At 41.2% G+C, this 13,409-nt stretch overlaps 2 protein-coding genes across 3 annotated transcripts; both read left to right on the top strand.

The window, feature by feature from the left end:
* The first annotated feature begins 1,587 nt into the window (after positions 1-1,587).
* Positions 1,588-8,711, top strand: PSMG3 (proteasome assembly chaperone 3). Of its 2 annotated transcripts, none has more exons than XM_063428921.1 (3): positions 1,588-1,670; positions 6,639-6,870; positions 7,803-8,711. In XM_063428921.1, exons 2-3 carry the CDS (start codon positions 6,655-6,657, stop codon positions 7,953-7,955), a joined length of 369 nt encoding a protein of 122 aa, XP_063284991.1. In that variant the 5' UTR covers positions 1,588-1,670; positions 6,639-6,654; the 3' UTR covers positions 7,956-8,711. The 2 variants fall into 2 exon arrangements, with proteins under 2 accessions (XP_063284991.1, XP_063284992.1); XM_063428922.1 differs by lacking the exon at positions 1,588-1,670 and adding an exon at positions 1,678-1,766.
* LOC134571320 (small ribosomal subunit protein eS6-like) lies at positions 8,446-11,301 on the top strand. The gene is made up of 2 exons (XM_063429494.1): positions 8,446-8,521; positions 10,799-11,301. The coding sequence occupies exons 1-2, from the start codon at positions 8,446-8,448 to the stop codon at positions 11,257-11,259; spliced, it is 537 nt and encodes a 178-aa protein (XP_063285564.1). The 3' UTR covers positions 11,260-11,301.
* The last annotated feature ends 2,108 nt before the right edge of the window (positions 11,302-13,409 follow it).

Raw genomic sequence — 13,409 nt, 5'->3', positions numbered from 1 at the left:
TTTGTAGTACACGTAGCTAAGATACTGTTATCACTGTACTGACCAGGTGCAGGAATGTAAGAACTGGAATTACGCGTCCCTCTCCTTTGTATCAGATGAGCCACGTGGTTAGACCGGATGGATGAGTTTAGACTCTATTTATTAAATAGGTTAAGGGTATGTGTGGGTGTAGTTAATTGTGGGAGGAGCTACAGTGCTATATAAGGAATGTACTCTATGTATTCAGTACTCAGACTTTGCTGTATTTTGGTGACGCTAGTCCCTCTGAGTCCCGATCGGTGATCCAATAAAGAATCTCTTCCTTCCTGAAGAAACCTGTGTCCATCTCTCTGTGCTTGGCTTCCGTCAGTTTCTCCGGTATCAGTAGTTTCTAACCCTTTGGGTACCAGGAGGCGGGGGGAGGCACAGGGGCAGCGGGACACTATAGTGTTAAGAATACAGCTTTGTATTCCTAATGCTATAGTGTTCCTATAGGAGTAATCTGTATTTGCATTTAGAGAGCTACATCTGATGAGATGTAATGCCACTCCGGTCCTGGCATCAATAATGGGAGCGCAAGGAAGCTCTGCAAGCTGATCCTAGCAGCTCCACTAACCCCTGGGAGGTGGTCCACTCCGGCTCTCCCATGCAAAGGAAGGGAGGTTGGGTGGATCTCTTCAAAAAGCCCCAAAACAATAAAATATTGTGTGTGTGTTTCAGCTCTCTGCTTTGTCCTAGTGCCATGAGCATAGCGTGAGCGTGTCCAACGATGCACTTGGGCTCCGCTTTCTGAAAACAGTTCCCTGGTGTCCCCAAAACCAGGACACCAGTTAACAAAGTCTGGGACGGCAATGCCCTCCTTAAATAGGGACTGTCCTGAAATTTGGACTATTGGGAGGTCTGCACTCATGATGTCTGTGTTAGAGATGCCCAGTTAAGGGGAAAAAAGTGTCAGTGGGGGGCAAAATACATCTTCAACTGTGTAGCCAAAAAAAGAAATCCACTGGCCCTGTGTGTGGACTGAAGACTGCAGAATAGAAGCAAGGATAGGAAACCGGTGCATTATCCACGCAGCTACGGATTGTGACTCCCATATTACTTAGCCAGCAAAGAAAATGATGGTGAAAGCACTAGATTGACATAATAAGTTCTAATGGCCAGCTGATATAGCTATAGGAGATACAGCTATAGGAGATACAGCAGAAATAATTAACAATTATAACAGGTCAGTCTTAATAACAATCAAAACAACAGTGGTATTGCTGCCTTATGGTGCTGGTGTTGTGTTTCTTGCTGCATAGCCAAGATGATATAAAACCAAGAAGCCATTATATGCAGTGAAGCAATTGAACCCCCATTACTCCCATCACACTCAGAGCAAAAAGCAGATATATAGCCACTGCTTCCTCTTTATGCCTGAACCTGCAGTTATAAAAAAAGACTAAAGAATGTTCAAAACACCATGAATATTCAGCTGGAGAGCAACACATTTATATCCATAGTTTATCTATCTCCCACAAGCTCAGCTGAAGTTTTTTTAGTTTTGTTGTTGTCTTTGAAAGTTGTCAATAAAGTTGAGCGCAAAACGTCTCGCAAGTGTTCCCGGGAATTGTAGTTCTGTGCTTTCTTCCGCCATTGCCGTGGAGCCTGCTAGTTTGTGCCTTACCAGTGCTCTCAGTGCGAGCTGACAGGTCAGGAGGGAGCTAACCTTTCATTGATATGGCCGCCGGGTCACCGAGCCCCGTCTAGTCTACCCCTGCACTTCCCTAGTGCTTGGCCAGCTCTGGGTACGATAGGGCAGGCTTTGGGCCTAGTCACACCCACGTGGCTGTGTTTACTGTAAAGGGCTGCCTGTTATTGAATTAACTACCTGAGTGCCAGGGAAGGTGGGTCACTGGTCACTCACTGGGGTTAGGATTTACACCTACTCAATATATTATTTACATTTTTTAAAAATGTGCTATTTTCCCTAAATTAAAGCCCCTGCAGCACATTGGTAAATAATGATGGAATAGTCACAGTGCTGTATCATTTAAAGCAGAGGTGCCCAAAAGGTAGATCTCCAGATGTTTTGTAGAACTGCAACTCCCATTAGGCTGTGTATTCCTTTAAAATGCCAAAGCATCATGGAAGTTGTAGTTTTAAAATGTCTAGGGATTTATCTTTTTGGGTACCAATGATTTAGGGACATTTAACTCTGTGGCAACAGTGATTTGATTCAGCACCCCTGCCCTGTACATGAACTGTGAGGGTGTTTCTAGCAATTTATATAGCGCCAGCAAAATTCCGTAGCGCTGTACAATGGGTTATTTTATTATTTCATAATGGCTTGCAGATTATGTTGCTGATTGTGTCTCTGTCAATTAACCCCTTAAGGACCAAACTTCTGGAATAAAAGGGAATCATGACATGTCACACATGTCATGTGTCCTTAAGGGGTTAAAGGACCACTATAGGCACCCAGACCACTTCAGCTTAATGAAGTGGTCTGGGCGCCAGGTCCAGCTAGGTTTAACCCTTTTTGCTGTAAACTGCTATGTTCACTTTAGGGTTAATGACAGACACTAGAGGCGCTTCTCACTGTGATTTTCACAGTGAGATGACGCCAGCGTCCATAGGAAAGCATTGATAATGCTTTCCTATGGACTGGCTGCGCGCGCAGCTCTTGCCGCGCATGTGCATTTAGCCAGGGTCGTCAGAAAAGGGAGGAGAGTCCCAACGCCTAGGGAGCACGGCGCTGGAAAAAAGGTAAGGGATTAACCCCTTCCTCCAACTTCAGCGCCACGGGAGTGGGACCCTGAGAGTGGGGGCACCCTCAGGGCACTATAGTGCCTGGAAAACGAGTATGTTTTTCCTGGCACTATAGTGGTCCTTTAACCCTTTAAGGACCGCTGACGGTTCAGGACCGTCAGCTGTAAAACGTGCGCTTGGACCGCTGACGGTCCTGAACCGTCATAACGGTTTTGGGCAACTTACCTGATCGCCGTCGGTCCCACGGCGGCGATCAGCTCTCCTCCCGGTCCAGGGGGACTGCCTGTCTGCCCGGGCAGTGCCCCCTCGGCAGATCAGGACCCCACGGCCATGTGATCACTCGATCACATGACCGCAATAGGTGTCTGTGTATCTGCCTGCAGGGGGACTGTCTGTGCTGACAGGCAGTCTCCCTGCAAGTGTAAAATCATAAAATAAAGTTAAAAAAAAAAACAATCAGTGTAAAAAAAATATAATATGTGTATATATATATATATATATATATATATATATATATATATATATACATGTATTATATCTATATATACCTATATATAATATATGTATATATATCATATATATAATGTCATACTAAGTGTATTTTTTTATTTATATATACGTATATTAATATAAAAATACACTTATATTTAAATTACACACGAATATATACAATATATATAATAACTATATATGGTATATATATATTATTATAAAATACAAATAATATGTTAATAAAAATAAATAACAAAAAATAAAAATAATTTTTAATAATTAAAAAAAATTATATATATATATGCAATTTTATATATTGATATATATATATTTATATCAAAATACACTTAGAATGTAATGATATATATATCTATGTATAAATAAATAAATAAAAATAATACGAAATATACATATGTCCACATACATAATTACATAAATAATTTCATAAATATACACGTAGACGTCAAATATATAAATATGCATATATATTAAAATTATACGTGCATATTTATGTAATATTTTTACCTAATTAAGTAATTTTAATGATTGCAATTCGAGGGACCTGCCTGCCAACCCAGGCCGAAAGTCCAGATAATTTAATTTGCTAGCACTGTGTTTAACCCTGTAACTTTCTATGACACCCTAAATCCTGTACATGGGGGTACTGTTTTACTCGGGAGACTTCGCTGAACACAAATATTAGTGTTTCAAAACAGTAAAACATATCACAGCGATGATATTGTCAGTGAAAGTGAAGTTTTTTGCATTTTTCACACACAAACAGCTCTTTCACTGAGGATATTATTGCTGTGATATATTTTACTGTTCTGATACACTCATATTTGTGTTCAGCGAAGTCTCCTGAGTATAACAGTACCCCACATGTAGATGTTTTATAGTGTTTGTGAAAGTTACAGGGTCAAATATAAGGCTTGATTTTACTTTTTTTTTTTTTATTGAAATTTGTCAGATTGGTTAGGTTGCCTTTGAGAGCGTATGGTAGCCAAGGAATGAGAATTAGCCCCATGATGGCATACCATTTGCAAAAGAAGACAACCCAAGGTATTGCAAATGGGGTATGTTCAGCCTTTTTTAGTAGCCACCTAGTCACAAACACTGGCCAAAGTTAGCGTTTTTTGCATTTTTAACACACAAACAAATATAAATGCTAACTTTGGCCAGTGTTTGTGACTAGGTGGCTACTAAAAAAGACTGGACATACCCCATTTTGAATACCCTGGGTTGTCTACTTTAAAAAAATATGTACATGTTAGGTGTGTTTCGGGCATTTATGACAGATAACGGTGTTACAATGTCACTATTGATACATTTAAAATATATATATATTGAAACAGCAATTTCCTACTTGTATTTATAGGCCTATAACTTGCAAAAAAAAGCAATAAAGCATGTAAACACTGGGTGTTTTTAAACTCGGGACAAAATTTTGAATCAATTTAGTAGTTTTTTTCATTAGCTTTTGTAGATAAGTAAAAGATTTTTCAAGTAAAAGTCCAAAAACATGTTTTTTTTTTACATTTTTCACCATATTTTTTTATTTTTTTTGAATACAATATATGACATAATACAAATAATGGTATGTAAAGAAAGCCCTTCTCGTCGTGAAAAAAACAATATATAACTTGTATGGGAACCGTAAATGAGAGAGCGGAAAATTACAGCTAAACACAAACACCACAAAAGTGTTAAAACTGCTCTGGTCCCGTACAAACATCGCAAAAACAGGCCGGTCCTTAAGGGGTTAAAGTTTTTTTTTTTTTTTTTTTTGTAAATTTTTATTTTTGCAGTGCATAAAACGTTACAGCGTAACCCGGGGTACCCCAAAGGCATTCCTCGCGTTAATCATACAATAATTACATTGGGGTATACGTTTGACTTGCACAATTTTATGTTAAGGTTGCGTGCTGACAAAAAGATATACCTCGTTATTTAGTTAGTTTGCTAAGACAAATATTGCTTGTTCAGGATTGCTTCTAAATGTCGCACCCGGGGAGGCAGGGTACATGTTTTAATTACAGGCAGCGTTTAATTACAGACATTATGGCCTAAATCATGTTTGTTGTAAGCTAGGCATGAGTGCAGGCTGAGTGATGGTTCTGCAATGGTCATGGTGTGTGTTATTGTGTATAGACATAGTATAACAGAAAATCACCCAGTCCGTTCAAAAGTTCGTATAGCAACAAGTGCTTCAGGGATCGCTGGCATAATGGGTCCGGTGCTTCCAGGGTGGCAGTAGATCTATGGTTAGCCCATGCGGACTTCAGCCCGTCGTGGTAGTAGTATCCCTGTAGGCTGCGGTACCTCTTCAGATGTGACGCGGAATCTTGCCTCTGTTAGACGTCGAGAGGAGCAATCTCCGAGGTCGGCATTGTGGGTTGCCTGTTCCGATGCGTGGCTCCCTTCGGTTGGCGGCAGCGTCGCAAGCACACAGCTGAGTCTCTGCAGGTTGGTGTCTCTGCCGCTCCATGTCCGGTAATCCTCCGCTGCCGTCTGTTTTTCCGTTAGTGTGTTGCTCTGGCAGGTGGGAGGTCGCTTGGCGAGCTGCGAGAGAGTGGGGCTGCCGTCTGCTCAGGTTTCTTGAGCCCATGCTTGTGCGTTACCTGCCGTGCACGTGGCAGTCGCCATCTTGAGCGATGCGGTCGGGCCCTCAAGTGCATTTCTGGCACCCGTGTGCTTGAGCTGCTATGCCCCCGGGCGGGGACCGGGATCACCCCCCCCGGTCCATAGGGGGGGGAACAGGGCCGGGTCCACTCAGATTCGAGCCCCAGGCTGGGTGCTGTGTGGCAGGATAGTGGTGCGTCGGCCGTCCGCTCCACTCACCGCGGGAGAAGGCCGGGTATCGCAGACCTCTCCTCCAGGGGACTGTAGCTTGGGAAGCCAGCCTCTCCCTGGCTCCAGCAGGCCCTCTGCCTAGGGCACTATAGTGGTCGGTCAGTTCTGGGCTTAAATTTGAGGTATTTCGGCATTTTGATCATAAGTCAGCAGGAGCTCCGTCTGCCTGCGACCGTCCAGCTCGGCGGTCCGGCCCCGCCCCCGGGGGGGTTAAAGTTTTTAAAGTCCGTTCTCCTAAACACCCCGATGCTGCAGGTTATGAAATGTTGTTATATGACTTACACGGGTAGATACATTAGGTGAGTTTTTGTGTCATACCACTGATAAATATGTGTGGTTTATTTCCTTATTTTGGGGTGGAAAATATGGTGACTGGCAGCCTTGTCTCTGATATCTATCACCTGCCATACAGTAACCCCTGTGGTGCAAATAAATGGCAACTTATAATTAAGTAAATTTGCATACATGCCAGTGTGTTCATAGCTGCTTATATTTTTGTTTTAATTGTAATTTTTGTTTTAAAAATAATCATTTTATTTTATATTTATTTTTCTACAAATCAGGGTACGTACATCAGAAATGGATGGGAAGCCTGCAGTGGTTTCCAAAAAAGCGGAGGAAATGGTTAACGGTGTTGCCACTCAAGTTGTTTGCTCTGCATTCAGTGATCACATTTTAGTTGTGGTGACACAGTATGGAAAAATGGGAACTCTGGTGTCTGTCTCGCCTAATGCCATGTCAGGTGATCTCGGTACACCATCACTAACTACAAAAGTGCTTTTAGGAAAAGATGAGGTCAGTATTTTCTAAAATTCTATGGTGTTACATCACAAGGCATTTTATTTCACATATACATTGGGCTACCATTGCCTTAAATGCTGCAGACTCGCAATAGAATGTTTGTTTCTCATAGTGAAGAATTAAATTGGGGTACGCAACCTTCTGCACCCCAGACATTATGGACTACATTTCCCATAATGCTCTTACCGCCATAATGCTGGCAAAGCATCAGCATCTGGAGGGTTGAAGGTTGCCTATCCCTGTATTAGACTAATGCCCACCTATGGAAGCTCCCACCTCCTTGTAAACGTTCATTCAAGCAGTGTGAATCAGGTAGCTGTCTTGGTTGTCAGCTCAACTGCTAAGAGGGTGTTGTCAAATTAATTCGTAAACGTGCTGATTTCTCCTGAAATCAGCACATTTATTAATTGGGACAATGGGGGCTGTATTGTTCCTTTAAGTCATCAATTAAAAAGGTTTCATAACACTGTACAGTGTTAAGCCACCCACTTTGTCAAAGTACCTCAATATAGATATAACTTTCGTTAGCTCCTTTGCACTAAGCCCTGCAAGCAAAGCTTAGCACATTGGCTGAGAGCATGAGTTAGGGGTAGTTCCACTAAACTGTGCATTAAAGGACACGTTAAAAGTACGGTATGTATCCCTTTTACCTATTTATTCCCATTTCTGGAGTCCATTATTTTTTTCTTAAATACCAAACTCTTTATAATTTATAAAAAATAAGGGGTATTTTTTTTTTTTTTTTTTATTGATTACTGCTTGTTCTGGATCTATGTATATTTGTCATAGGTATTGCCTGGGTATTTGGTAGTTGGCAGCCCAAGTTGTTTTGATGGAAGAAATTGCCCAGCCACAAGTTTACGGAATATCAAAGAAAATGTTTCCATTTACCTCCAGATTAATCAAGGTTTTGTTTTCCTCCACAGCCTCTAATCCACGTTTTTGCAAAAAACTTGGTAACTTTTGTGTCGCAAGAATCAAAGAACAAACCAGTCCTTCTATCCATGGCATTAAAGGATAAAAGCGTGGACAGTATTAAAGCACTGAGAGATGTTATCAGAAGTTGCCAGGTCTGGTAATGGAGAGTGAGATTGCATTTAAGGGAATCTACCATCTAACTGACGGTTTGACACAGTGCACATCAAAGGATTATACTTGATGAGTTGATAGAAGATGTATAGAATGAAGAAATAACTGGTTCCTATTATAACCTCTGGTCGTTTTGTTAAAGTGAATTTTCCTCAAAACATATCATTTGATGCTGCATAATGAGATCTTAAAAGGGGCGTCAGTTGGAATTCTGGTAGAATACTGTAAACACCATGTTTTATTAGTTTTCAGTAATTCAGCCATTAAATGAACACTCCAAGCAAGATGCTCGCTGTAGTGTTTATGGTACTATGAGTGCCCTGGCAATGTCTCACAGCTTACCAGGAGGGACACAACATTTACTGTCCTCTCCTGCAAGAGAAGTCAGATGTCTCTTTGCAGCCCAAGCACAGCTGGTATCGGGCCGCACTTTGTGGCCAAGAGCGCTCACAGCTAATGTGAATGGCCCTGCTAAGGTCAATGGAGCGAAAAGGATTCTCCTTTAAGAAGAATCTGGAAGCAGGACCTGAAGCATCAGAACCTCTAAAACAGACAGGTTTTACTGGGACAGTGCCAGGGCAGTGGTGGTTATGGTTCTTGGAGTGTTCCTTTAAACACCATTTAGATAATAGATTACCTGTAAAATTGTGCACTGTTTTAGCATTTGTATCCCCTATCTTATGCTGTTGTTTTCATTCAGTGATATAAACACATCTGAAAAAATTTATAAAATGTATGTAAAAGGATATTTTGCATTGTTTCATTATTGGACACTGGAAAATTCTGCTTTATGTTTTAGTGACTTTATTTTAAAGTACCTGCCTGTGGAATGCAGAGGTTTGAATGCTACATTTTTCAGTCCTCACACTGAATAATAACAATAATAATGTTAATTTATCCAGAAAACTGCTCAAACATGCGCAAAACCAGTTACAGGTATGTTATTAATACATTTTTATTTTTCCCTCCAGATTAGAGGCAGTGCCCAACAACAGGGATATCCTCTGTCTTTAAAACAGAGACATCAGGTTACTCCATATATAACGTAGGGCATCAGACAGCACGTGGGTTCCATATTTAAAAAAATCTAATGCCACCGCACAGAATAAAGTTTTATTTAAACAGCATGCTGTCAGATACTACAAGGGTCAGGGCAGGATTAATATTGGGGCTGATGGAGCTGCAGCTCCAGGCCCAAGCCCATGGAATAGGCCCATTTTTCTTTTTACACACTACTCTTAGGTTTGCCACCTGATTGGTATTTTGAGGCACAGCTGGTATTTGAGGCTGCCTGGCCGTGACGGTATTGCAGTAATACCTGCAATACAAATATTTTTTCTCTGTATAAATGGAGATTACTCTGCAATACCAGCACCGGCCAGTAGAGGTCACTGTGTATGGAGAGAGGCATGGATAAGAAATTACAGCATCTCCCTGCCTCTCTCTACTCACTGCTCCGTTGGGTAGCAACTACACAGCACAGAGAGTCCACACAGCAGCACCCAGCCTGTAGAGACCGCCTACAGCTCAGGTATGTGAAGGGTGGGGGGGAAAGGCAGCAGGAAGACGTAGGGACACTTGGAAACATGGGGACACGAAGACACCAGGGACACAGTCTCTCCATGTCCCCCAGTATCCCCATGCCTCCCAGCCAGTGTCCCTAGTGTCTGTGTCCACTAGTCTCTGTGTCCGTGTCCCCATGTTTCTCAGTGTCCCCATGGCGCCCAGTGTCCCCAAATGTCCGTGTCCCCATGTCTCCCAGCCAGTGTCCTCATGTCTGTGTCCCCATGTATGTCCACAAGTGCCCCCATGTCTCCCAGTGTCCCCAAGTGTCTGTGTCCCCATGCTTCCCAGCTAGGGTCTGTGTCCCCTAGTCTCCCTGTGTCTGTGTTCCCACGTCTCTGTGTCCCTTGTAGCTTAGTTTCCCCAAATGTTTGTGTCCCCATGTCTGTGTCCCTAGTGTCTGTGACCCTATTTCTCCTAGTGTCCCCAAATGTCTCAGTGTCCCCATGTCTCCCAGTGTCTCCATGTCTGTATCCACAAGTATTTTTCCTACACCTGACCGTTATAGACACTGGGCAGAGTTACCGCCTTCTAGAAGTGTCAATACCCCAGCAGTCACCAGTGATGGCTGAATGGAATTGGTTCTCTCTAAGGGGGTTCTCACGGGATTCTCCATAAACCTCATTGCTGAACTCTTGGGAATGAGTGAGAGTACAGCTGTGACGTCGGCTCCTGGCGCACAGAAGAGGACTGGGCGAAAGAAGATGCCACCAAACCCCCCATCGGCTATGTCCTGCTGGGGGTCTTTGCAAATCATGCAAAGTCCCCACAAGGCGACCATACCGCAATAAACTAAACAAAAAGAACAAGAAAGCTGCTAACCTGTCATAGAAAACCTGTCAGTCTGATGATCGAGTAATAGAAATTTTGTTTAGAACGAAATTCTGCACTTTTTTCTTATTGGAAGCCACACATTTGTAAACCAAACAAAAGAACAGGAAAATTAAATTATACATTAAGACATATTTTGGCACGTATAATTGTGCCCCCCATTCCATCCCTATGTTTTACACTATGTAACAGAATGTCTTGCCAGTTTTCTATATCTCCTGTTAGGTGAATACACAAAAAAGCATCAGTGGCCAGAAGCCAGCCGTAACTGCAGTTTCAACCTTGTGAGTCTCATCAGCATGGCACCTTTTCTGCTCTGGGAGTTAAAGTCCTTGTATTTGCACTGTGGAGAGTTGTTTCGTGTTAGGCCTCACTACAGTCTTTTTGATACCTAGCTCATGTTAGGTGAGTTAGATATAATGATAAAACTTTCATCCAGTGCATGGCTGCATTGTTGATGCAAACTTGAGTGTGTTGAACTTGGTTATTGTCAGAAAAGGTGAGAAAGACATCCCTGGCCTTACAGACAAAACAGTTCCCCGTCGTCTAGGTCCCAAAAGGGCCAGCAGGATCCGCAAGCTCTTCAATCTCTCAAAAGAAGATGATGTTCGTCAGTATGTGGTTAGAAAACCACTGAAAAAGGATGGGAAGAAGCCCAGGACCAAGGCCCCCAAGATCCAGCGTCTTGTAACCCCTAGAGTGCTGCAGCACAAGCGCAGACGCATTGCTCTGAAGAAGCAGCGTACACAGAAGAACAAGGAGGAAGCATCTGACTATGCCAAACTCTTGGCTAAAAGAACAAAGGAAGCTAAGGAGAAACGCCAGGAGCAGATTGCCAAGAGACGTAGACTGTCTTCACTTAGAGCCTCCACATCCAAATCTGAATCCAGCCAGAAGTAAAGCCACATGGTGTAAAAAGATAAATCTTGTAAACTATTAAAACTTTCATCCAATAGGACAAGGTTACTTTGCTTGTCTTGTTTTCTATTGGACGTGCTGCATTCTAATACAGAACACACACATTTATCAACATCTTTCAGGATACAGTGTAAGTGGGGAAAAATATACTGATTAAACGTATGAAATGGGCTCTTTCTGAAAGACACTTGCCAAACATTGCGTCGAATATAGCAAATAATGATTGTAACAGTTCTGTTTGGGTCAGTGTAAAACAAACAGTTTCTCAGCTTATGCAAACCAAGAATAAAACCAATATTGACAGATTTTCAGAAGTCTTGTAAAGATTTTCTGAAAGACTATGGGAGTAGCGTTACCATGGATGTACATGTATATAATATGATGTGTACATGAACAGATCATAAAACTTGCCGTAAAGAGGAACCAGTAATTCTTGTTGATCGCAGGTGTCCGAATTATCAAGCAGATAATGTATTAAATTGGGAGAATCTCTTCCACAATGGTTTAATCCGATTAAGCATTTCAAACAACACAGAAAAATGTTATATGAATGGTTTATGGTTCCAACTAGGCTACACAAATTTTCCCCAATGCATCTTTGCTTTGCTGTCGGAGGGAACTGTGATAATCATATGGTGGATCTAGTCATGAATCCAATGGTTCTGGAATTGCAAAGTAATTGGAACCACCCTTTCTCTTGCCCCGCACTTATTTTCTACTTTGTTTTACCACTGATCACCTTTGAGAATGCTGAAAATTTTACTCCAGGTTTCCCAGTATAGCAATGTATAGCTAGTGCGTAGAAATCTCCCATTACTACAATACCAATGATAATTACATCTATTGATCGTCAAAGTATTTACGAACGAAACTTCACAACAATCGATTTCCTTACTGGTTGTATTTTCACATGAAGACCGTGTGTGGGGCTTTGGAATAGGTGGGACTACAAGCCTTTAATTGTTACAACATTGTATTGTCAATAAGTGATCTTATCATATTGTTTAGCAAGGAAATGTAATAAATCCTCGTAAACAAAGACTGTCAATTTGTAACGTGTGCCACTGTGTGGACTTGTGATTTACTATCTTTTTATCTTTTCTGTTCCCTTTCCTTATTTTCTGAAAAATTACTAAGATTTTAAAAAATTTCATTTTTTTTGTAATGAAATTCAAATTTTTCCCAAAAAATACTTTTGTAACCACTTTAAATAAATCATTATTACATATCCAGCCTTCTCAGTTTTGGCACCAGGGCATCATAAAGCGTTCTAATCAGGAATTCCGTCCGATCCTAATTATATGTCTCTCTCTCTCTAATTTCTCGCTGTCTTTTCATTCTCTCTCTCTCCAAGGTTTTTCCCCTTTCTTTTCGTTACGTTAATCCTATTAGAATGTTTTTCTTTTCAAATAATACTGTAAAGTACTGTGAGGGACTATAAATATATCTCAACGTATGTCCCCGAGGGAAGAGAAAAGCTTACTTTCTTTTACAGAGTGAAGATAATAAACATCCTAAATAATCAATTGGAATGATATCAGTAGGAAAAATGAAAATACGGTGAAGGCAAATTTCTTCTATAAATAACATGATATGGCTTTTCAGGACTAAATTGCATCAACACCAGCAGATGATGAGTGAGCTAATCTAGCACCAAGGCACATTTTATGAGCAATTGTTTGCAAAGCAATTTTTGTTCCAGAGGAAAAAAAAGTTTGAAGAAAAAACAAATAATTTAATTTTAACGCTTAATCTGGCCAGTATTTTTGGCCTAGCCTTTTTCTAATCCTTATAAGCTTACATTCTAATCTTTGTTTTCGAAACCACTGGATTTGGGACCACAGACTATAGTGGATGGGTGTTGTGCTTAGCCCACTAGGAATCTGGTCTGGATTCCAAATCTACACAGAAAAAAAGGGGAATTGGGGACACAATATGGCCATATGGTGCAATGGAATCCCCATATTTGTTTGACAAGGCAGGTTATGTTAAGTAGCCTTGTAAAATTAAAAGTTCTATTTTTTGGAGTGTGTTGTTCCTTAATCTGCATTTTGTATATATTTTGGTCTTTACGGCAGTACCAATACTTAGAAATGCATTTTAGCGGCACTCCTGGGCAATTAAAATGGAAA

Source organism: Pelobates fuscus, chromosome 8, assembly GCF_036172605.1.
Source record: "Pelobates fuscus isolate aPelFus1 chromosome 8, aPelFus1.pri, whole genome shotgun sequence".
NCBI lineage: Eukaryota > Metazoa > Chordata > Amphibia > Anura > Pelobatidae > Pelobates > Pelobates fuscus.
The sequence above is the reverse complement of the archived record's forward strand: the minus strand, read 5'-3'. Positions and strand labels throughout refer to the sequence as shown.

Excerpts from the sequence above, each read along its gene's own strand:
- LOC134571320 (XM_063429494.1), top strand. The coding sequence starts at position 8,446 with ATGGAGCGAAAAGGATTCTCCTTTAAGAAGAATCTGGAAGCAGGACCT. Across the intron at positions 8,522-10,798 it reads AGAACCTCTAAAACAGACAG|TGCATGGCTGCATTGTTGAT; the intron begins GTTTTACTGGGA and ends ACTTTCATCCAG.
- PSMG3 (XM_063428921.1), top strand. The coding sequence starts at position 6,655 with ATGGATGGGAAGCCTGCAGTGGTTTCCAAAAAAGCGGAGGAAATGGTT. Across the intron at positions 6,871-7,802 it reads TGCTTTTAGGAAAAGATGAG|CCTCTAATCCACGTTTTTGC; the intron begins GTCAGTATTTTC and ends TTTCCTCCACAG.